Genomic DNA, 26,092 nt, shown 5'->3' on the forward strand with positions numbered 1-26,092 from the left:
TGAACTGAGGCATATCTCTCGAAGTCAGCCTCAGCATTCCCCCCCGGCCACACCTCCTGCGTTCGCACGGTAGCCTGCCGCAATGTTATAGAGAAGAATCAACAAAAGAAACCTCTCCTCTCTTTTTAGGGTAATACTATCGGATGCCTTTCCGAATATAAACACTCCCCCATGTGCATGTAATGCAAATAACTCCAAAGCATAGAAATAAAATATCACTTGGCTTCCTGTGTACGATCCTTTGTGACAGGGGACCGTGTCGACCAGGAGTTGACTTTCACAGTATTCTATCCACGGCGGGAAGAGAATAAACATTCGGACTCCATGTGAGGATCTGAGACCAACTCATCACGGCCGACCTAGAGCTTTATCAACAGAGCGACCAGCACATGAAAAGGAATACTTTAACTTCAGCATTCATTATAAATCATAATATGAATATACATAACGTAATACACAAATACACACATATCCGGAACCGTCGGGTCCCTACTGACATTAATGTGTTCTGAATGTGTATGACCATGTACTGAATGCCCCAGTTGTGGATCTAACAGGAAACCTTATGGTCGACAGAAAACCTAGTATTTGTCGACAGCAGGGAGTAGTAACCAGGCAAAATAACATTCTTGCGAAACCTAGGGGTCCGAGGGAAGTATACATAAATAATTTTAATAACGCTCCCCCACACATACTACCATGTCTGTGCCCGAGCTACAGGCCCATGTAACCGTACCATACATATACATATAAATATATATACAGGTATAAGGCAGTTACAGCATGTTAATTTACACCCAGTAATAACAGTTGGGGCCGACAGGGTCACCCACATACTACTGTGTCTCCCATACAGTGTTTACTTTTGACAAGCATACAACTACCGACCTGTTGACTCTGCATCAAGTACCAATAGGCGTCGGCAATGCCGACAGTGATCCCCAAAGCTGTTTGTGACAGAGTACTCACATGTCAACTATAGTGGGTATATCTGACAGGGAACACACAGAGGAATATGCACAACAATGATTACATGCCCATTTCTAAAAAATAGTGCTATATTTCACTCAATATAACACTAAAAACACTGTGCCCCCCCTCGTTTGCACTGTACACATTTTTGGCGGGGACAGAAAGAAAAATGGCGCTGAACACTGTTGTGAGGGATAAGCCCCGCCCCTTTTTGGCACGCCTCAGCCCCATTATAATAAAGTATTTATATGCAGGCAGGGAACCGTATATAGTGTCTACGCACTATATACTTACTAAAATAATATATATTGCTGTCCAGGGCGGCGCCCGCCCCCCCCCCCCCCCTGCACCCATGTAAACCTGTTGGTGTGTGGGAGCAATGGCGCGCAGCGCGACCGCTGCTGTATACTGGCGGGGGTATCATACACTATGCCCTGGGGCCCGAATATGCGTGCCAGTGTAAAAGAGACCCTCAGTAACTGCTGCCTACAGCGCTTACCCCCAGCGCCCTGCACCCTGTGAGTGCCGTTGGTGTGTGCGAGCATGGAGCGCAGCACTACCGCTGCGCTTACTTCCGTTACTGAAGTCTTCTGCCATCTGACGCCTTCTGTTCTTCTCATACTCACCCGGCTTCTTTCTTCTGGTTTCCGTGAAGGGGGTGACGGCGCGGCTCCGGGAACAAGCAGCTAGGCGCACCAAGTGATCGAACCCTCTGGAGCTAATGGTGTCCAGTAGCCTAAGAAGCAGAGCCCTTGAACTAAGAAGAAGTAGGTCTGACTTCTCTCCCCTCAGTCCCACGATGCAGGGAGCCTGTAGCCAGCAGGTCTCCCTGAAAATAAAAAACCTAACAAAGTCTTTAGAGAAACTCTGTAGAGCTCCCCTAGTATGTGTCCAGTCACTCCTGGGCACAGAGCCTAACTGAGGTCTGGAGGAGGGGCATAGAGGGAGGAGCCAGTTCACACCCATTCAAAGTCTTATAGTGTGCCCATGTCTCCTGCGGATCCAGTCTATACCCCATGGTCCTTACGGAGTCCCCAGCATCCTCTAGGACGTAGGAGAAAACATTATGGAGATGTACTTCATTACAAAAAGGTGGCTCACCATAGTATCAACCAAGTTATCAAAATAATTTGCCCAATGCAAATTTGTTTGTTCAGGGCACTGTTGGCCACGGAGCAATAGCCATCAGTGGTTATAAACTAGTTTACACATTATAGCTAATGAAAGGATATGTTAAACAAATTAGCGTCTGTATTTTTGTTTTACTCGGACACACTGATGAGACTATGTCTCAAGCAGAGTAGCACCTCACTACCTAATTAAGGTGTGCAAATTAGGGCCCTTTTCCCTCTGTAACTGATGTATTCATACATTTTTGAAGGTAGGAGACACCTTCACCCTAATTTAGCACCCTGCCCCACCCACCCCTCTGATTTTAAATAGTCCAACACTCTAGCCTTTACATTTGGAATGAGCACACTGAGGTAAGACTCCTACATTTTGTTTAATATGGCAGTCCATAATGGGGGGAATTCTCTGGGGCGCGGGGATCCCTGTGCCTGCCGTGGCTGGGTGTCCCTGGGGCATCGCAATTTAACACTATTTCATCACTCCATGGCCCTTATAGTTTGTTTTATATATATATATGTAACACCTTCACATAATTTTCTTTTACTCCTCACATTATTCACACATGCAGCAACAGCTGCTCCTACCTCTTTAACCTTATATTTTTATCACTCCTGCGATGCCCTGGGGTTGTCTGGCTGGGTGGCTCTGGGGTGTCCTGCCCGCCGGACCTGAACCCCTATAGTTAGTGTTAGGGACTTACCCAATGAGAGGCTACCTTGATGCAGTGGGTAAGCTCATAGCCCTGGCCAGGAATATGCTAAGTGCCTCTGGTTACTACAGGTTGAGCTAGTGTGAGATAGTGCACCTGCTACCTTTTTCCTTTGTACACTGAGACAAAACATTGACTACTCTCACATGTACGTTGACCATCTCATAACAACGGTGATGTCAAAGAGCTATATTAGATACAGAGCGGACATTAGGTACTCAGTCGACTGATTCAACGCAGAAGACATGGGAAGGTATAAAGACCTCAGTGACTTTTTGTAAGGGTCAAATCTTTATGGCCAGATGACTGAGCCACATTTCCGAAACTGCAATGCTTGTGGGGTGTTCAGGTCAGCCATGGTGATTAACAACAAAATATGGTCCTAGGAGGGAAAACACACCAAATGCAGACAGGGTGTTAGGCGGCCAAGACTCCTGAATTTGAAAGGTCACTAAAGGACATCACACTTGGCATAAAAATGTAATTCTGCAATACATGCAGAAAGAAAGATAGGACTTTACAGTGTGCAGTCTGCAGTGAACAGCTTATGGAAAGTCTGCCAGTCTAGGTCAACAAGTTGAAATACTGTATGTATAAGGTGACTATCCCGCCAACTGCATATATATTAGTCATATTGGGGAAAAACTTTTGTACTTGCTGATTAAATGCACAGGTGAAAAAGCTATTAGACGTGCTGTTGAGGGGACCCACTGTACGTACAAGACCTCCAGATGTCTGGTTGTCACACATTTCACCAAGTCTGGCTTAAGCCCCATACACACTGGGCGATACACTCATATCATTTAGTATGTATGCCTGAACGATTTGGGGAGTTTGGGGGGGGATGATGTCACTGAATGATATCGTTCAGTGTGTATGCACTGCCAATCTTCCCTAATTAGCAATCAGTGATATAGTGCCGATATCTAATTAGGGGAGGTCGCCCAGTGTGTACAGGGCTTTAGTCTAAGATTCATCTTGGCTAGCATGTGTAAAGAATGTCTACTTCCTAGAGTCTGAAGTCCGTACTCTGACATACAGATATGTCCTGCTATAACGTTGCTGCGTACCGCATAGCGGGCGCCATGCAACTCGCGCCAGCTCCTTGCGCTATAACTCCCGTTATAAGATGCGTTGTAAATGTGACGTCACGTTATAATTGTAACATGCATTCTACTTTCTGTCCACCAGATGTCGTTTTTCCTAAACTCTATGGCGAATGCCTCAAATAGTCAACGGACCCTTCGTAGCGCTACCTGCTGATTGGCTGACGGGTTCGAATCTTAGCGGGACCAGAATTATTTTATTTTTTTGGGAAAAAAGTCAGAAAAAAAAATGGCGTGGGGTCCCCCCTCCAAAGCATAACCAGCCTCGGGCTCTTCGAGCCGGTCCTGTTTCTAAAAATCCGGGGGGGAAACGGACAGGGGATCCCCCGTATTTTTAAAACCAGCACCGGGCTCTGCACCTGGTGCAAAAAATACGGGGGACAAAAAGAGTAGGGTCCCCCGTATTTTTTACACCAGCATCGGGCTCCACTAGCTGGACAGATAATGCCACAGCCGGGGGTCACTTTTATACAGTGCCCTGCGGCCGTGGCATTAAATATCCAACTAGTCACCCCTGGCCGGGGTACCCTGGGGGAGTGGGGACCCCTTCAATCAAGGGGTCGTCCCCCCCCAGCCACCCAAGGGCCAGGGGTGAAGCCCGAGGCTGTCCCCCCCCATCCAAGGGCTGCGGATGGGAGGCTGATAGCCTTGAGAAAAATACAGAATATTGTTTTTTCCAGTAGTACTACAAGTCCCAGCAAGCCTCCCCCGCAAGCTGGTACTTGGAGAACCACAAGTACCAGTATGCGGGAGAAAAACGGGCCCGCTGGTACCTGTAGTTCTACTGGAAAAAAAATATCCAAATAAAAAAAACAGGAGACACACACCGTGACAGTAAAACTTTATTTCACACCTGCAGACACACACATACTTACCTATGTTGACCCGCCGACTGCCACGTCTCCCTCGTCACTGTAGAATCCGGGGTACCTGTGAATAAAATTATACTCACCTGATCCAGGGTCCAGAGTATAATCCACGGACTTGTAAAAAAAAATAAAAAAATAAGAATTTACTTACCGATAATTCTATTTCTCATAGTCCGTAGTGGATGCTGGGAACTCCGTAAGGACCATGGGGAATAGCGGCTCCGCAGGAGACTGGGCACAAAAGTAAAGCTTTAGGACTACCTGGTGTGCACTGGCTCCTCCCCCTATGACCCTCCTCCAAGCCTCAGTTAGGATACTGTGCCCGGACAAGCGTACACAATAAGGAAGGATTTTGAATCCCGGGTAAGACTCATACCAGCCACACCAATCACACCGTATAACTTGTGATCTAAACCCAGTTAACAGTATGATAACAGAGGAGCCTCTAGAAAAGATGGCTCACTACAACAATAACCCGATTTAGTTAACAATAACTATGTACAAGTATTGCAGACAATCCGCACTTGGGATGGGCGCCCAGCATCCACTACGGACTACGAGAAATAGAATTATCGGTAAGTAAATTCTTATTTTCTCTGACGTCCTAGTGGATGCTGGGAACTCCGTAAGGACCATGGGGATTATACCAAAGCTCCCAAACGGGCGGGAGAGTGCGGATGACTCTGCAGCACCGAATGAGAGAACTCCAGGTCCTCCTCAGCCAGGGTATCAAATTTGTAGAATTTAGCAAAACGTGTTTGCCCCTGACCAAGTAGCTGCTCGGCAAAGTTGTAAAGCCGAGACCCCTCGGGCAGCCGCCCAAGATGAGCCCACTTTCCGTGTGGAATGGGCTTTTACAGATTTTGGCTGTGGCAGGCCTGCCACAGAATGTGCAAGCTGAATTGTACTACAAATCCAACGAGCAATAGTCTGCTTAGAAGCAGGAGCACCCAGCTTGTTGGGTGCATACAGGATAAACAGCGAGTCAGATTTTCTGACTCCAGCCGTCCTGGAAACATATATTTTCAGGGCCCTGACAACGTCTAGCAACTTGGAGTCCTCCAAGTCCCTAGTAGCCGCAGACACCACAATAGGTTGGTTCAGGTGAAACGCTGAAACCACCTTAGGGAGAAACCGAGGACGAGTCCTCAATTCCGCCCTGTCCGTATGGAAAATCAGATAAGGGCTTTTACAGAATAAAGCCGCCAATTCTGACATGCGCCTGGCCCAGGCCAGGGCCAACATCTTTAAGTGGTTCAAACCAATGTGACTTTTGGAACCCAAAAACTACATTGAGATCCCAAGGTGCCACTGGAGGCACAAAAGGAGGCTGTATATGCAGTACCCCTTTTACAAACGTCTGCACTTCAGGGACTGAAGCTAGTTCTTTCTGGAAGAAAATTGACAGGGCCGAAATTTTAACCTTAATGGACCCCAATTTCAGGCCCATAGACACTCCTGTTTGCAGGAAATGTAGGAATCGACCCAGTTGAAATTCCTCCGTCGGGCCTTACTGGCTTCGCACCACGCAACATATTTTCGCCAAATGCGGTGATAATGTTTTGCGGTTACATCCTTCCTGGCTTTGATCAGGGTAGGGATGACTTCATCCGGAATGCCTTTTTTCTTCAGGATCCGGCGTTCAACCGCCATGCCGTCAAACGCAGCCGCGGTAAGTCTTGGAACAGACAGGGTCCTTGCTGGAGCAGGTCCCTTCTTAGAGGTAGAGGCCACGGATCCTCCGTGAGCATCTTTTGAAGTTCCGGTTACCAAGTCCTTCTTGGCCAATCCGGAGCCACGAATATAGTGCTTACTCCTCTCCATCTTCTAATTCTCAGTACCTTGGGTATGAGAGGCAGAGGAGGGAAAACATACACTGACTGGTACACACACGGTGTTACCAGAGCGTCTACAGCTATTGCCTGAGGGTCCCTTGACCTGGCGCAATACCTGTCGAGTTTTTTGTTGAGGCGGGACGCCATCATGTCCACCTTTGGTTTTACCCAACGGTTTATAATCATGTGGAAGACTTCTGGGTGAAGTCCCCATTCTCCCGGGTGGAGGTCGTGTCTGCTGAGGAAGTCTGCTTCCCAGTTGTCCACTCCCGGAATGAATACTGCTGACAGTGCTATCACATGATTTTCCGCCCAGCGAAGAATCCTTGCAGCTTCTGCCATTGACTGCTTCTTGTGCCACCCTGTCTGTTTACGTGGGTGACTGCCGTGATGTTGTCCGACTGGATCAACCCGGCTGACCTTGAAGCAGAGGTCTTGCTAAGCTTAGAGCATTGTAAATGGCTCTTAGCACCAGGATATTTATGTGAAGTGATGTCTCCAGGCTTGACCATAAGCCCTGGAAATTTCTTCCCTGTGTGACTGCTCCCCAGCCTCGCAGGCTGGCATCCGTGGTCACCAGGACCCAGTCCTGAATGCCGAATCTGCGGCCCTCTAGAAGATGAGCACTCTGCAACCACCACAGGAGGGACACCCTTGTCCTTGGTGACCGGGTTATCCGCTGATGCCTCTGAAGATGCAACCCCGACCATTTGTCCAGCAGGTCCCACTGGAAAGTTCTTGCGTGGAATCTGCCGAATGGGCTTGCTTCGTAGGAAGCCACCATTTTTCCCAGAACCCTTGTGCATTGATGCACTGAGACTTGGCTCGGTTTTAGGAGGTTCCTGACTAGCTCGGATAACTCCCTGGCTTTCTCCTCCGGGAGAAACACCTTTTTCTGGACTGTGTCCAGAATCATCCCTAGGAACAGAAAACGAGTCGTCGGAACCAGCTGCGATTTTGGAATATTGAGAATCCAACCGTGCTGTCGCAACACTACCTGAGATAGTGCTACACCGACCTCCAACTGTTCCCTGGATCTTACCCTTATCAGGAGATTGTCCAAGTAAGGGATAACTAAAACTCCCTTCCTTCGGAGTATCATCATTTCGGCCATTACCTTGGTAAAGACCCGGGGTGCCGTGGACCATCCAACGGCAGCATCTGAAACTGATAGTGACAGTTCTGTACCACAAACCTGAGGTACCCTTGGTGAGAAGGGTAAATTGGGACATGAAGGTAAGCATCCTTGATGTCCAGAGACACCATGTAGTCCCCTTCTCTTGAATTTGAACCTCTGTATGTAAGTGTTCAAAGATTTTAGATTTAAAATCGGTCTCACCGAGCCGTCCGGCTTCGGTACCACAACAGTGTGGAATAATACCCCTTTCCCTGTTGCAGGAGGGGTACCTTGATTATCACCTGCTGGGAATACAGCTTGTGAATGGCTTCCAAAACTGCCTCGCTGTCTGCTTGTAAAGCCCCAGCGTCATGCTGAGGGCTTGGCAGAGGCGGGAGAGGGCTTCTGTTCCTGGGAACTGGCTGATTTCTGCAGCCTTTTTCCTCTCCCTCTGTCACGGGGCAGAAATGAGGAACCTTTTGCCCACTTGCCCTTATGGGAACGAAAGGACTGCGCCTGATAATACGGCGTCTTCTTATGTTGAGAGGCGACCTGGGGTAAAAACGTGGATTTCCCAGCTGTTGCCGTGGCCACCAGGTCTGAAAGACCGACCCCAAATAACTCCTCCCCTTTATAAGGCAATACTTCCATATGCCATTTGGAATCCGCATCACCTGACCACTGTCGTGTCCATAACCCTCTTCTGGCAGAAATGGACAGCGCACTTACTCTTGATGCCAGTCGACAAATATCCCGCTGTGCATCACACATATATAGAAATGCATCTTTTAAATGCTCTATAGGCAATAATATACTGTCCTTATCTAGGATATCAATATTTTCAGTCAGGGAATCCGACCACGCCAACCCAGCACTGCACATCCAGGCTGAGGCGATTGCTGGTCGCAGTATAACACCAGTATGTTGTGTAAATACATTTTAGGATACCCTCCTGCTTTCTATCAGCAGGATCCTTAAGGGCGGCCATCTCAGGAGAGGGTAGAGCCCCTGTTTTGACAAGCGTGTGAGCGCTTTATCCACCCTAGGGGGTGTTTCCCAACGCACCCTAACCTCTGGCGGGAAAGGATATAATGGCAATAACTGTTTAGAAATTATCAGTTTTTTTATCGGGGGAAATCCACGCTTCATCACACACCTCATTTAATTTCTCAGATTCAGGAAAACTACAGGTAGTTTTTCCTCACCGAACATAATACCCCTATTGGTGGTACTCGTATTATCAGAAATGTGTAAAACATTTTTCATTGCCTCAATCATGTAACGTGTGGCCCTACTGGAAGTCATATTTGTCTCTTCACCGTCGACACTGGAGTCAGTATCCGTGTCGGCGTCTGTATTTGCCATCTGAGGTAACGGGCGCTTTAGAGCCCCTGACGGCCTATGAGACGTCTGGACAGGCACAAGCTGAGTAGCCGGCTGTCTCATGTCAATCACTGTCTTTTGTAAAGAGCTGACACTGTCATGTAATTCCTTCCAACAGTTCATCCACTCAGGTGTCGACCCCCTAGGGGGTGACATCCCTATTACAGGCAATTTGCTCCGCCTCCACATCATTTTCCTCCTCATACATGTCGACACAAACGTACCGACACACAGCACACACACAGGGAATGCTCTGATAGAGGACAGGACCCCACTAGCCCTTTGGGGAGACAGAGGGAGAGTTTGCCAGCACACACCAGAGCGCTATATATATATACATATATATATATATACATATATATACACACAGGGATAACCTTATATAAGTGTTTTTCCCCTTATAGCTGCTGTATTGTTTATACTGCGCCTAATTAGTGCCCCCCTCTCTTTTTTAACCCTTTCTGTAGTGTAGTGACTGCAGGGGAGAGCCAGGGAGCTTCCCTCCAACGGAGCTGTGAGGGAAAATGGCGCCAGTGTGCTGAGGAGATAGGCTCCGCCCCCTTCTCAGCGGCCTTTTCTCCCGTTTTTCAGTGTAATCTGGCAGGGGTTAAAATTCATCCATATAGCCTGGGGGCTATATGTGATGTATTTTCGCCAGCCAAGGTGTTTTTATTGCTGCTCAGGGCGCCCCCCCCTAGCGCCCTGCACCCTCAGTGACCGAAGTGTGAAGTGTGCTGAGGAGCAATGGCGCACAGCTGCAGTGCTGTGCGCTACCTTGGTGAAGACAGGATGTCTTCTGCCGCCGATTTTCCAGACCTCTTCTTGCTTCTGGCTCTGTAAGGGGGCCGGCGGCGCGGCTCTGGGACCGGACTCCATGGCTGGGCCTGTGTTCGATCCCTCTGGAGCTAATGGTGTCCAGTAGCCTAAGAAGCCCAATCCACTCTGCACGCAGGTGAGTTCGCTTCTTCTCCCCTTAGTCCCTCGATGCAGTGAGCCTGTTGCCAGCAGGTCTCACTGAAAATAAAAAACCTAAAACTAAACTTTTCACTAAGCAGCTCAGGAGAGCCCCTAGTGTGCACCCTTCTCGTTCGGGCACAAAAATCTAACTGAGGCTTGGAGGAGGGTCATAGGGGGAGGAGCCAGTGCACACCAGGTAGTCCTAAAGCTTTACTTTTGTGCCCAGTCTCCTGCGGAGCCGCTATTCCCCATGGTCCTTACGGAGTTCCCAGCATCCACTAGGACGTCAGAGAAAAAAACAAAACGCAATTACCCGTGCCAGCAGACTGAAAGGGGTCCCATGTTTACACATGGGACCCCTTTCCTCGAATGCAAAGACACCCCCATGACTGCTGTCACAGAAGTGTCTCTTCAGCCAATCAGCGAGCGCAACGTCCTTGCACTCTGCTGATTGGCTGTATGCGCCTCTGAAGTGACAGAAGCGCATCGCACAGCTCCCTCCATTAGTTTCAATGGTGGGAACTTTCCGGTCAGCGGTGGGGTTACCCGCGGTCAGCCGCTGACCGCGGGTGACCTCACCGCTGCCCGGAAAGTTCTCACCATTGAAAGTAATGGAGGGAGCTGTGCGATGCGCTGTCTGACCTCAGACGCGAGACAGCCAATCAGGTGAGCGCCACGAAGTAGCGCTTCCTGATTGGCTGACGGGACCTCAGTGACAGGAGTCACGTGGGGTCCCGGCATTCGGGGGGGTCCCATGTGTCAACATGGGACCCCTTTCAGTCCGCTGGCACGGGTTTGTCGTTTTATATTTTTGCCAAGTACGTGGATTATCTCCCGGACCCTGGATCAGGTGAGTCTAATTTTTTTCACAGGTACCCCGGATCGTCGGAGACGAGACGTGCCGGTCGGCGGGACAACATAGGTAAGTATGTATGTGTGTCGACATGTGTGAAATAAAGTTTTACTGTCACGGTGTGTGTCTCCTGTTTTTATTTGGATATTTTTTTTCCAGTAGAACTACAGGTACCAGCGGGCCCGTTTTTCTCCAGCATGCTGGTACTTGTGGTTCTCCAAGTACCAGCTTGCGGGGGAGGCTTGCTGGGACTTGTAGTACTACTGGAAAAAACAATATTCTGTATTTTTCTCAAGGCTATCAGCCTCCCATCCGCAGCCCTTGGATATGGGGGGGGGGGGGGGGGGGGGGGACAGCCTCGGGCTTTACCCCTGGCCCTTGGGTGGCTGGGGGGGGGGGACCCCTTGATTGAAGGGGTCCCCACTCCCCCAGGTTACCCCGGCCAGGGGTGGCTAGTTGGATATTTAATGCCACGGCCGCAGGGCACTGTATAAAAGTGACCCCCGGCTGTGGCATTATCTGTCCAGCTAGTGGAGCCCGATGCTGGTGTAAAAAATACGGGGGACCCCTACTCGTTTTGTCCCCCGTATTTTTTGCACCAGGCGCAGAGCCCGGTGCTGGTTTTAAAAATACGGGGGATCCCCTGTCCGTTTTTTCCCCGGATTTTTAGAACCAGGACCGGCTCGAAGAGCCCGAGGCTTGTTATGCTTTGGAGGGGGGACCCCACGCCATTTTTTTTTTTCAATTAAAAATTACATTAAAAAAATTCACAAAAAAAAAAAAAATTCTGGTCTCAACAGGATTCGAACACGGGATGCACGCATTGCAAGAGGACACTGTAACCATTATGCCACTGCTGACCACGATATGAGCAGGCTCTCCAGGTAAATATATGATGTGTTCTACTCTTAGTGAACGTGCGGCACCGTGCTTAACATGGAGCATTCGCCACCTAGCGGTGAAAATGTGTATTACATGGCGTGGGACACAACGCACGCCATAACGTTATTACAACTCGCGATTCAGGACCCTAAATAGCGCGCTATGAGCAACGGTGTATGAGGATACATCTGTACTATATCTAATAAGGAGTCATTGGAAGTAAGTGAACAAATATGGAAATTACTTATGTAATTGTTATCTATGTGGACAATTGAAGCCCAACCGCTATAAAAACACAAGCTTCATAAGTAAATGTTGATAAACAATAAACAGATATCAGTAGATTACTACATTACTGCTGTTGATAAATTAAAACATGTGGAGAAGGGGTTGAATTCGTCCATGAAGCTTACAGTATGCATTGCACGTGTACAGAGAGAACAGGTCCATATTGAAAGGTTAAGGGCTTTATAATAGGTGCAGCCACTGCTGTAGGTGATATACATGATGGCAATAAAATAACCAGGCCGTATAATGAATAATAAATGGGCTCACTGTGCACCGTGACTCTTACTAATAAAAGAGTAATGTATATAAAGTCACAAATAGCACATAAGGCTAATGAATCCCTTAAAGAATTATAAGGGCTGCACTGAGAGGTGAATAACAGTGAACAATGTGGATAGTTGCTGTAATAACTCAGAAATTGTGCATTTTATCTATGAGGTTAGTAATTATGTGATCTAGTGAGTGGAAATTGATAGGAAGGGGGAGCAAGAATTGAGGCATTAAAAATAAGAATTTACTTACCGATAATTCTATTTCTCGGAGTCCGTAGTGGATGCTGGGGTTCCTGAAAGGACCATGGGGAATAGCGGCTCCGCAGGAGACAGGGCACAAAAGTAAAGCTTTCCGATCAGGTGGTGTGCACTGGCTCCTCCCCCTATGACCCTCCTCCAAGCCAGTTAGGTACTGTGCCCGGACGAGCGTACACAATAAGGGAGGAATTTTGAATCCCGGGTAAGACTCATACCAGCCACACCAATCACACCGTACAACTTGTGATCAAACCCAGTTAACAGTATGATAACAGAGGAGCCTCTGAAAGATGGCTTCCTAAACAATAACCCGAATTAGTTAACAATAACTATGTACAATTATTGCAGATAATCCGCACTTGGGATGGGCGCCCAGCATCCACTACGGACTCCGAGAAATAGAATTATCGGTAAGTAAATTCTTATTTTCTCTATCGTCCTAGTGGATGTTGGGGTTCCTGAAAGGACCATGGGGATTATACCAAAGCTCCCAAACGGGCGGGAGAGTGCGGATGACTCTGCAGCACCGAATGAGAGAACTCCAGGTCCTCCTTAGCCAGAGTATCAAATTTGTAAAATTTTACAAACGTGTTCTCCCCTGACCACGTAGCTGCTCGGCAAAGTTGTAATGCCGAGACCCCTCGGGCAGCCGCCCAAGATGAGCCCACCTTCCTTGTGGAGTGGGCCTTTACAGATTTAGGCTGTGGCAGGCCTGCCACAGAATGTGCAAGTTGGATTGTGCTACAGATCCAACGAGCAATCGTCTGCTTAGACGCAGGAGCACCCATCTTGTTGGGTGCATACAATATAAACAACGAGTCAGATTTTCTGACTCCAGCTGTCCTTGCAATATATATTTTTAATGCTCTGACAACGTCCAGTAACTTGGAGTCCTCCAAGTCACTTGTAGCCGCAGGCACTACAATAGGCTGGTTCAGATGAAATGCTGACACCACCTTAGGGAGAAAATGCGGACGAGTCCGCAGTTCTGCCCTGTCCGAATGGAAAATCAGATATGGGCTTTTGTAAGATAAAGCTGCCAGTTCTGACACTCTCCTGGCCGAAGCCAGGGCTAGTAACATGGTCACTTTCCATGTGAGATATTTTAAATCCACCTTTTTTAGTGGTTCAAACCAATGAGATTTTAGAAATTCCAAAACCACATTGAGATCCCACGGTGCCACTGGAGGCACCACAGGAGGCTGTATATGCAGCACTCCCTTAACAAAAGTCTGGACTTCAGGAACTGAAGCCAATTCTGTTTGAAAGAAAATCGACAGGGCCGAAATTTGAACCTTAATAGATCCCAATTTGAGACCCATAGACAATCCTGATTGCAGGAAATGTAGGAATCGACCCAGTTGAAATTCCTCCGTCTGAGCACTCCGATCCTCGCACCACGCAACATATCTTCGCCAAATGCGGTGATAGTGTTGCACGGTTACTTCCTTCCTTGCTTTAATCAAAGTAGGAATGACTTCTTCCGGCATGCCTTTTTCCTTTAGGATCCGGTGTTCAACCGCCATGCTGTCAAACGCAGCCGCGGTAAGTCTTGAAACAGACAGGGACCCTGCTGAAGCAAGTCCCTCCTTAGAGGTAGAGGCCACGGATCTTCCGTGATCATCTCTTGAAGTTCCGGGTACCAAGTCCTTCTTGGCCAATCCGGAACCACTAGTATCGTTCTTACGCCTCTTTGCCGTATAATTCTCAATACTTTTGGTATGAGAGGCAGAGGAGGAAACACATACACCGACTGGTACACCCAAGGCGTTACCAGCGCGTCCACAGCTATTGCCTGCGGATCTCTTGACCTGGCGCAATACCTGTCCAGTTGTCCACTCCCGGGATGAACACTGCTGACAGTGCTATCACATGATTCTCTGCCCAGCGAAGAATCCTTGCAGCTTCTGCCATTGCACTCCTGCTTCTTGTGCCGCCTTGTCTGTTTACATGGGCGACTGCCGTGATGTTGTCCGACTGGATCAACACCGGTTTTCCTTGAAGCAGAGGTTCTGCCTGGCTTAGAGCATTGTAGATTGCTCTTAGTTCCAGAATGTTTATGTGAAGAGACGTTTCCACGCTCGTCCACACTCCCTGGAAGTTTCTTCCTTGTGTGACTGCTCCCCAGCCTCTCAGGCTGGCGTCCGTGGTCACCAGGATCCAATCCTGTATGCCGAATCTGCAGCCCTCCAATAGATGAGCACTCTGCAACCACCACAGAAGAGATACCCTTGTCCTTGGAGACAGGGTTATCCGCTGGTGCATCTGAAGATGCGACCCTGACCATTTGTCTAACAGATCCCTCTGGAAAATTCTTGCATGGAATCTGCCGAATGGAATTGCTTCGTAAGAAGCCACCATTTTTCCCAGGACTCTTGTGCATTGATGTACAGACACCTTTCCTGGTTTTAGGAGGTTCCTGACAAGCTCGGACAACTCCTTGGCTTTTTCCTCCGGGAGAAAAACCTTTTTCTGAACCGTGTCCAGAATCATCCCTAGGAACAGCAGACGAGTTGTCGGCATTAACTGGGATTTTGGAATATTCAGAATCCAGCCGTGCTGTTTTAGCACTTCTTGAGACAGTGCTAATCCCCTCTCTAGCTGTTCTCTGGACCTTGCCCTTATTAGGAGATCGTCCAAGTATGGGATAATTAATACGCCTTTTCTTCGAAGAAGAATCATCATCTCGGCCATTACCTTTGTAAAGACCCGAGGTGCCGTGGACAATCCGAACGGCAGCGTCTGAAACTGATAGTGACAGTTTTGTACAACGAACCTGAGGTACCCCTGGTGTGAGGGGTAAATTGGAACGTGGAGGTACGCATCCTTGATGTCCAAGGACACCATAAAGTCCCCTTCTTCCAGGTTCGCTATCACTGCTCTGAGTGACTCCATTTTGAACTTGAACTTCTTTATGTACAGGTTCAAGGACTTCAGATTTAGAATAGGTCTTACCGAGCCGTCCGGCTTCGGTACCACAAATAGAGTGGAATAATACCCCTTTCCCTGTTGTAGAAGAGGTACCTTGACTATCACCTGCTGAGAGTACAGCTTGTGAATGGCTTCCAAAACCGTCTCCCTTTCGGAGGGGGACGTTGGTAAAGCAGACTTCAGGAAACGGCGAGGCGGATCTGTCTCTAGTTCCAACCTGTACCCCTGAGATATTATCTGCAGGATCCAGGGATCTACCTGCGAGTGAGCCCACTGCGCGCTGAAATCCTTGAGACGACCGCCCACCGCCCCCGAGTCCGCTTGAGAAGCCCCAGCGTCATGCTGAGGCTTTTGTAGAAGCGGGGGAGGGCTTCTGTTCCTGGGAAGGAGCTGCCTGTTGGTGTCTCTTCCCCCTTCCTCTGCCTCGTGGCAGATATGAATATCCCTTTGCTCTCTTGTTTTTAAAGGAACGAAAGGGCTGCGGTTGAAAAGTCGGTGTCTTTTTCTGTTGGGGAGTAGCTTGAGGTAAAAAGGTGGATTTCCCGGCTGTAGCCGTGGCCACCAAATCTGATAGACCGACTCCAAATAACTCCTCCCCTTTATACGGCAAAACTTCCATATGCCGTTTTGAGTCCGCATCGCCTGACCACTGTCGCGTCCATAAACTTCTTCTGGCCGAAATGGACATAGCACTTACCCGTGATGCCAGTGTGCAGATATCCCTCTGTGCATCACGCATATAAAGAAATGCATCCTTTATTTGCTCTAAAGACAGTAAAACATTGTCCCTATCCAGGGTATCAATATTTTCAATCAGGGACTCTGACCAAACTACTCCAGCACTGCACATCCAGGCTGACGCTATAGCTGGTCGTAGTATAACACCTGTATGTGTGTATATACTTTTTTGGATATTTTCCATCCTCCTATCTGTTGGATCTTTAAGAGCGGCCGTCTCAGGAGAGGGTAACGCCACTTGTTTAGATAAGCGTGTGAGCGCCTTATCCACCCTAGGAGGTGTTTCCCAGCGCGCCCTAACCTCTGACGGGAAAGGGTATAAAGCTAATAACTTCTTTGAAATTAGCATCTTTTTATCGGGGGCAACCCACGCTTCATCACATACATCATTTAGTTCTTCTGATTCAGGAAAAACTATAGGTAGTTTTTTCACACCCCACATAATACCCTGTTTAGTGGTACCTGTAGTATCAGCTAAATGTAACGCCTCCTTCATTGCCAAAATCATATAACGTGTGGCCCTACTGGAAAATACGGTTGATTCGTCACCGTCGCCACTGGAATCAGTGCCTGTGTCTGGGTCTGTGTCGACCGACTGAGGCAAAGGGCGTTTTACAGCCCCTGACGGTGTTTGAGGCGCCTGGACAGGCACTAACTGATTGTCCGGCCGTCTCATGTCGTCAAACGACTGCTTTAGCGTGTTGACACTATCCCGTAATTCCATAAATAAAGGCATCCATTCTGGTGTCGACCCCCTAGGAGGTGACATCCCCATATTTGGCAATTGCTCCGCCTCCACACCAATATCGTCCTCATACATGTCGACACACACGTACCGACACACAGCAGACACACAGGGAATGCTCTTAACGAAGACAGGACCCCACTAGCCCTTTGGGGAGACAGAGGGAGAGTTTGCCAGCACACACCAAAAGCGCTATATATGACAGGGATAGCCTTATAATAAGTGCTCCCTGTATAGCTGCTTTTATAATATAATTTTTGCCACTATTTTGCCCCCCCTCTCTTGTTTTACCCTGTTTCTGTAGTGCAGTGCAGGGGAGAGACCTGGGAGCCGTCCTGACCAGCGGAGCTGTGTAAGGAAAATGGCGCTGTGTGCTGAGGAGATAGGCCCCGCCCCTTTTCCGGCGGCCTCGTCTCCCGCTCTTTAGTGTATTCTGGCAGGGGTTAAATATCTCCATATAGCCCCGGAGGCTATATGCGAGGTATTTTTTAGCCAAATAGGTTTTCATTTGCCTCCCAGGGCGCTCCCCTCCCAGCGCCCTGCACCCTCAGTGACTGCCGTGTGAAGTGTGCTGAGAGGAAAATGGCGCACAGCTGCAGTGCTGTGCGCTACCTTTAGAAGACTGAGGAGTCTTCTGCCGCCGATTCTGGACCTCTTCATGTTTCAGCATCTGCAAGGGGGCCGGCGGCGAGGCTCCGGTGACCATCCAGGCTGTACCTGTGATCGTCCCTATGGAGCTGATGTCCAGTAGCCAAGAAGCCAATCCATCCTGCACGCAGGTGAGTTCACTTCTTCTCCCCTAAGTCCCTCGTTGCAGTGATCCTGTTGCCAGCAGGACTCACTGTAAAATAAAAAACCTAAGCTAAACTTTTCTAAGCAGCTCTTTAGGAGAGCCACCTAGATTGCACCCTTCTCGGCCGGGCACAAAAATCTAACTGGCTTGGAGGAGGGTCATAGGGGGAGGAGCCAGTGCACACCACCTGATCGGAAAGCTTTACTTTTGTGCCCTGTCTCCTGCGGAGCCGCTATTCCCCATGGTCCTTTCAGGAACCCCAGCATCCACTAGGACGATAGAGAAATAAAAAAGTAGGGCTATATATTAGAAACAGACATTAGGTTTAAAGTAAAACTGTGGAATTTGGCATACTATATTACGCTTTTCTAATCAACTGGGGTATCCTATTAGCTACGATCATTTTTGGCCCAAAAAAAAAGGCTATCCAATCAATTTCCTTTTCCCCAGGTGAAAAAGTGTCCAGTTTTCGGCCGATAACACATGGGATATGGGATAAGTATCCAGAGCCATATGTTATCGTGGCTCGGAGGGCTGCTTATCGAGGATTATGCTTCCCGTGCCTGAGGCAAGCGAAGCAGAATCCATGATAAAATGCTGGCTGTCAGGGTTAAATGGGTTTCTCAGGGGGATTTCATTACCTATGGTAAATTACAGTGGCTAATTGGATACCGCCCTAAAATGTCACCCTACTACATGGACCCTTTTGCATTTGTTCATCAGGATGGATAATGCGTTTAATTTCACAACTTATGTTTTAGGTTTGTACTATTCTGTGCTGAAGCTCTATATATGCCAGATTACAATATGTAGAATTTTTCAAAATAAGTCTTATATTTTATATAAGACTTATTGTTTAAAAAAAAAAAAAAAGTCTACATATTACATTTGCTAACAAAATGGCTTTCCGGAAGGAGCCAACAGTTTAAAAGGGTATCATCGTTGTCTGCTTGATCGGAAGTATGAGTGTGAGAAGCATTGCGGATGTTAGGAAGGTTCCTAAATCCACTGTCTTTTGTCATTAATACATGGAAGTCATTGCAGGAATGTACCTCGCCATGGAAGACACCAGCAACTGCAACCCAGGTACAGGAGAGTGCTAACCAGGGAACTGTGAAAAAACAGGGGTCGCCCATGTTTACCACTGCACACTAGTGATGAGCGGATTCAGTTTTACTCTGTTCTCAAAACGACATCTTATTGGCTCACGGATGTCAAGTGTTTTGGATAGCCAATAAGATGCCGTTTTGAGAACCGAGTAAAACCGAGTAAAACCGAATCCGCTCATCACTACTGCACACGAGTTCCAAATGGCAACCAATGTGACGTTTCGACAAGAGCACTTCGTAGGGAGGCCCATGCACTTAGATATTATGGACGAGCAGCTGTGCATAAACCTCTAAATCACAAAGAAGAATGCAGCCCATCACCTAAGGTGGTGTAAAGAGCACAAAAAGTGGACAGTGGAACAACGCGGCGAGTGTTATGGAGTGACAAATCAGTTACCACTTTTCATATAAGATGGACATGCTTGGTTTGGAGATTGCCAGGTGAATATAGGATGCCAGTGTACAGTAGCGTTATGCTGTGGGGCTGCTTCAGCTGGCTTGGTATGGGTCCACTAGTTGTAATGCATGGTCACATTAACTCTGAGAAGTACAGATATATGTTTTTGATAACTCTGTGCGCCCTACACTAACAGATCTATGGAAACGACAAATGTTTTTATCAGGACGTCAGTGCCACCTGTCATGTTTCAAGAGTGACGCTGAACTGGAAGTATTAGTACCATGGGGTATAGATCGGGTCCATTGGAACTTGGCACTTTAAGAAATCTTCAGTGTGTGCTGGCTCCTCCCCTCTATGCTCCTCCTGCAGACTCAGACTAGGAAAACTGTGCCTGAGGAGACGGACATACTTTGAGAGAAGGAAAACATACAACAGCAGGGAGGCAACAAACCAACACACAAACAGCAACAAAGGATAGCAATGCTAACTAGAACCAATGTAAGCAACGCTAACCGGAACAGGAACAGGGACAGCAATAGCAGACCCAACCAATAACTTACAACCAAGTAAGCAGGAAAAACGAAGCACTGAGGCGGGTGCCCAGTATCCTCTATGGACTACGTGAAAAGGAATTAATGGTAGGTATTCAATTTCTATTTTTTCTAACGTCCTGGGGGACACTGAGTAGTATTAGCACCATGGGGAAGTTCCAAAGCTCGGGTGGGAGAGTGCCGAGATCCCCACAAAACCACCTAACCAAACTGAAGGTCTTCACCGGCAAAGGTGTCGAACTTATAGAACTTAACAAACGTGTTCGAACCCGACCAGGTAGAAGCTCAGCACAATTGTAAGGCCGAGGCGCCACGGGCAGCCTCCCAGGTGGAACCCACCGACCTAGTGCAGTGGGCCTGAATAGAACTCGGCAGAGGCAACACTGCCAAAGAATAAGCCTGTTGGATAGTAAGCCTGAGCCAAAGGGCAATGGACTGCTTAGAAGCAGGACATCCAATTTTGGTAGCATCGTAAAAAGGACAAAAAGCAAGTCAGACTTCCTGTGACAAGCTGACCTCTTTACGTAAACCCTCAAAGCCTGAACCACGTCCAGGGACTTTGGAGCAACCGAAGTGTCCGTCAAATACCAGAACCACTATATGTTGATTAATGTGAAAAGCAGATACCACTTTCAGCAAAAACTGCAGGCGAGTCCTGAGCTCCGCCCTATCCTCATGAAGTATCAAATAAGACCACCATGAGATCTCACGGAGCCGTGGGAGGGACAAATGGTGGCTGAATGCGAAGGAAGCACCCTTCAGGAACATTTGTACCTCCGGAATTACAGCCAGCTGTCTCTGGAAGAAGATAAATAGGGACAAAATCTAAGCCTTGATGGAGCTCATATCCACGCCTGCTTGCAGGAAGATCAGAAAACGGCCAAGCTGAAATTCCAGCGTAGAATATTTTCTACTCTAACACCAAGAAACATACTTCTTCCAGATACAGTGGTAATGCTTCAATGTGACCACCTTTCAGGCTTGGACCATAGTCGAGATGACCCTGGAAGGAAGACCTTTTCTGGCTAGAATCTCCCTCTCAACTTTAAGCCGTCAAATGTAGCCGCAGTAAGTCTTGATAGATGAACGATCCTTGCTCAAGAAGATCCTTTAGAAGCGGTAGAGGCCAGGGCTCCTCGAGAGACATGGTCAGGAGGTACGCATACCAGGCCCGGCGAGGCCAACCCGGGGCAATTAGAATTGCTAGAACTCTTTCCCTTTTGAGTCTTTTTAGAACACTTGGAATGGGAGGAATCGGAAGGAACAGAGACAAACTGGTAGGTCCGCCGCCCAGTCAGAGGGTCCACCACTGCAGCCTGTGGATCCCTTGTCCTGGAACAGTAGCAACGAAACTTCTTGTTGAGACGAGAAGCAATCATGTCTATCGGCAGACAGCCCCACAGTTGAACCACTTTTTGAAACAACCGAGGGTGAAAACCCCATTCCCCCGAATGAAGGTCGTGCCTGCTGAGGAATTCTGCTTCCCAGTTGTCCACCCCCGAAATGAATATGGCCCTTGCGATTGCTTGTGCCCAGAGCAGTATCCTTGAGACTTCTCGCATTGCGGCGCTGCTTTTTGTTCCGCCCTGTCGGTTTATGTACACTACCGCCGTGGCGTTGTCAGACTGTACCTGTATGGCTTGATGTTGAAGGAGAGAGAATGCCTATAAGAGCACAGTATATCGCCATGAGTTCCAGAACATTTATCGGAAGAGAAGGCTCCTGACTTGACCACCTCCCTTGGAACTGTGCCCCGCCAACCACGGAGGCTCACATCCATCGTCAGCAGAGTCCAAGACTGGATTCCAAAACTCCAACCCTCAACAAGGTGAGAGATTTGTAACCACCATAACAGGGAGATCGCTGCTTTAGGCGGTAGGAATATCCTCTGGTGCATGTGCAGGTGAGACCCCGACCACTTGTCCAAAAGATCCAACTGGAACGGACAGGCATGGAACCTGCCGTATTGGATTGCCTCATAGGACGCCACCAACTTACCCAGTAGTCGGATGCAAAGGTGCACAGAGACCCAGCGGGGTCTGAGCACAGAGCGGACCATAGCCTGAATTGTCAAGGTTTTGTCCATAGAGGAACTAAAGCCTCTGTGACAGTTCAAGGTGTGATATTTGGAAATTGAGGATCCACCCATGGTCCGTACGAAGACGTGTAGTCAAGTTCATGCTTTTTAACAGAAGCTCCCTGGATACTGCCTTTATGAGGAGATCGTCCAAGTAAGAGACTAAGGGGGTCATTCCGAGTTGATCGCTCTCTGCCTGATCAGGTAAAACAGCAAAACTGCGCATGCGTATTCACGGCAATGCGTAGGCACGTCGTACGGGTACAAAGAGGATCGATGCTGGGCTATGGATTTAGCAAAGATTCCAATCTCACAGTCGAACGCAAGGTGATTGACTGTAAGAGGGCGTTTATGGGTGTCAACTGACAGTTTTCTGGGAGTGTTTGGGAAAATACAGGCGTGTCCAGGCGTTTGCAGGGCAGGTGTCGGACGTCCATTACGGCACCAAAAAGACTGAAGTGATCAGTTCCCATTATCCCGCCACTCTGAGATCAATTCCAAAAGGAGAATATATCCGAACCAGAAGAAATTGATCGGATGTTGATAAGGTAACTGGTTTTCTGATACTAGAAATGCTCCCCCCTTTCTATAAATCCCCCTGATACCGTACAAAGTGACTCTGGAGGATCTGTGTAGGAGCAGCGTTTCCCTGCGTGCAGTCAGTAGACTAAACCTGGGGAAATGGCGCCTCTTCACCGCTGGTCCCACTCTACGGGAAGCCCCACTCCCTCAATGGTGCGCGGTCCCCTCATGTATTATACGGGCATTTGTGTCCAAAATACAGTAAATGGGGTTAAAACCACTGTGACCGGGGAGCCGTTAACCGGGGCACCGGTGTCTGTACTCATCCGAGCGCGTCTTCAGCTTCTGTTAGGGGTGGCGGCATGCTGTCGGCGTGCGCGCACACCCTGGTGGTATGCGAAACGGTACCTCAGGAGCTTTGTCCTGTCAGCAGGAATCCAGGCCATTAACCCTATAAGAGGTTGGCTCGGTTTCCCCCTAAGTGTCACAACGCAGGCAGACTGGTGCCAGCCAGAGCTACCTGAAAATAACAAAGTAAAATTTCTGAAGAAAACACTCTGGAGCTCCAGAGAATGCACCCGGCTCCTTGGACACATTTTTCTAAACAGAGTCTGCAGGAGGGGCATAGGGGGGAGGAGCCAGCACACACTGAAGATTTTTTAAAGTGCAAGGCTCCAAAGGACCCAATCTATACCCCCATGGTACTAATACTTCCCAGTATCCCCAAGGACATTAGAGAAATAAAATCAATCACTGGTTATCTCTAGTTTATCTACACACTAGAAGATATTGTGAACTATATTGCTCATTTTGGGCTTTATGAGCAATATCTTTCGCAATATTGCCTAGTGTGTACACTTAATATCATTAACGATGCGCGCTCCAGCGCATCGTTAACGACCCCCTCCTTCGTCTGAACATGTACAGATGAGGGAGGCCCTTGTTAACGACAGCCATGCTGCAGCATTGGCGTTGTTCCCCTGCCGTTGCTTCCTTCCCCGCTGGCATCGGCAAGTGTGTATGCACTTGCCGATGCCAGCAACCCTTCGCTGCCAATATCAGCGTCAGTGGAGGCTCGTTTAGGATGTATGGGGCTTAAAGCTGGGCATATACTGTACAATTACCTGGCATATCATCTGTCAAATCTGGCTGGTTAGAATGAAAATATGGTAATGGATGAGAGCAAACGACAATCAAGCATTTGCTCCCAAACACTGTGAAAAGGACAAAACCTGTCGTTCAGACAAAATGGATACATCTGTGCTCTAAAGATGATCTGCCAGATAATCGTATATGTATGCCCATCATAAGGCAGAGCACAATAATAGAAAATCTATATTAAATATCACAACAACCAGTCTGAGTGAAGCATCTCAGGCAAAATGGAAAGACTAACAAAACAATACCCTAGTTAGTGCAATTTGCACTAATCTTCACAAGTACAAAATATACTTAATTAACAGTTTAGTAAACTGAAGCAGTTATATCCCGATACCATGAAATAAAAACAAATAACTACCTTGTAATTTCCAAGCTTTTCTTTGTTCTTCTTTGGCAACTTGCTCCATGTCTTTGTCATATATATAATCTTGACACATAAAGCAGTATATACCCCCATACAACAAATCTATGGCTGGAGAGAAAAAAAAAAAAAAAATTAGAACTATTTTATTATAAAAGAAAAATCTATTTTATTGGTTCACAAATTTTAGGATTAAGTCAGTCTTTAAGCATTACAAAAATATCAACTAAAACATTACAAAACAATTTCTTTAGCAGGATACCATCTGATTTGCAGCCTGTAACCTCCACAAGTGAAGTAATGAATGCAGATCAACTGTTAAGGGGGGTACACACGGAGCGATAATCTAAGCAATCTGACTAGATTGCTTAGATTTTCAGCAACATCGCTCCGTGTGTAGCCCCCTCAGCGATAGCGATGCGCGGCCCCGCACATCGCTATCGCTGCTGCTAGATTGGCCTGCATGCAGGCCAATCTAGCGGGTCGCTCACTTCACCCGCTGGGTGAAATGAGCGGCCCACCCGTCTCCCCCCGCACGCTCAGCACAGATCACGCTGTGCTGAGCGCCGGGAGAGATGTGTGCTGAGCGGTTCGCTCAGCACACATCTCTCCCAAATCGGGCCGTGAGTACTGGCCTTTAGATTTAAGAGCTTGAGACCTTCACTTGACTGAAATCTAATCTTTCTTCCTAAGATATGCTTGCATGTTGGCAGGTATCTCTCTACCCCCACAATGAGTAGTGCAACATATTTAAGAAGAGACTAGGTTGGTGTAGGGGGGACATATTGTGAAAGTTACAAAAGTAAAAATAAGAATTTACTCACCGGTAATTCTATTTCTCGTAGTCCGTAGTGGATGCTGGGAACTCCGTAAGGACCATGGGGAATAGACGGGCTCCGCAGGAGACTGGGCACTCTAAGAAAGAATTAGGACTACTGGTGTGCACTGGCTCCTCCCTCTATGCCCCTCCTCCAGACCTCAGTTAGGGAAACTGTGCCCGGAAGAGCTGACACTACAAGGAAAGGATTTGGAATCCCGGGTAAGACTCATACCAGCCACACCAATCACACCGTACAACTCGTGATAACTATACCCAGTTAACAGTATGAATAACTGAGCCTCACTGAACAGATGGCTCATAACAATAACCCTTTAGTTAAGCAATAACTATATACAAGTATTGCAGACAATCCGCACTTGGGACGGGCGCCCAGCATCCACTACGGACTACGAGAAATAGAATTACTGGTGAGTAAATTCTTATTTTCTCTGACGTCAAAGTGGATGCTGGGAACTCCGTAAGGACCATGGGGATTATACCAAAGCTCCCAAACGGGCGGGAGAGTGCGGATGACTCTGCAGCACCGAATGAGCAAACTCAAGGTCCTCCTCGGCCAGGGTATCAAACTTGTAGAATTTTGCAAACGTGTTTGATCCCGACCAGGTAGCAGCTCGGCAGTTGTAAAGCCGAGACCCCTCGGGCAGCCGCCCAAGAAGAGCCCACCTTCCTCGTGGAATGGGCTTTTACTGATTTAGGATGCGGCAGCCCAGCCGCAGAATGTGCAAGTTGAATCGTGGAGCAGATCCAGCGAGCAATAGTCTGCTTAGAAGCAGGAGCACCCAGCTTGTTGGGTGCATGCAGGATAAACAGCGAGTCAGTCTTTCTGACTCTAGCCGTCCTGGAAACATAGATTTTCAGGGCCCGGACTACGTCCAGCAACTTGGAAGCCTCCAAGTCCCGAGTAGCCGCAGGCACCACAATAGGTTGGTTCAAATTAAACGCTGATACCACCTTAGGGAGAAATTGGGGACGAGTCCTCAATTCTGCTCTGTCCATATGGAAAATCAGATAGGGGCTTTTACAGGACAAAGCCGCCAATTCTGACACCCACCTAGCCGAAGCCAAGGCCAAAAGCATGACCACTTTCCACGCGAGATATTTTAATTCCACGGTCTGAAGTGGCTCAAACCAATGTGATTTTAGGAAATCCAACACAACGTTGAGATCCCAAGGTGCCACTGGGGGCACAAAAGGGGGCTGAATATGCAGCACTCCCTTAACAAAACGTCTG

At 48.1% G+C, this 26,092-nt stretch overlaps 1 protein-coding gene across 4 annotated transcripts in view; it reads right to left on the reverse strand.

The window, feature by feature from the left end:
• LOC134945111 (ubiquitin carboxyl-terminal hydrolase 22-A) overlaps positions 1-26,092 on the reverse strand; it is a 459,291-nt gene that overhangs the window by 323,909 nt on the left and 109,290 nt on the right. For all 4 annotated transcript variants that reach the window (XM_063934177.1, XM_063934176.1, XM_063934175.1 and 1 more), the window contains exon 4: positions 24,018-24,131. In XM_063934177.1, the coding sequence (XP_063790247.1) occupies positions 24,018-24,131 (114 nt within the window). The remainder of the gene's footprint in view (positions 1-24,017; positions 24,132-26,092) is intronic.

This window comes from Pseudophryne corroboree, chromosome 7, assembly GCF_028390025.1.
Source record: "Pseudophryne corroboree isolate aPseCor3 chromosome 7, aPseCor3.hap2, whole genome shotgun sequence".
In the NCBI taxonomy this organism is placed as follows: Eukaryota; Metazoa; Chordata; class Amphibia; order Anura; family Myobatrachidae; genus Pseudophryne; species Pseudophryne corroboree.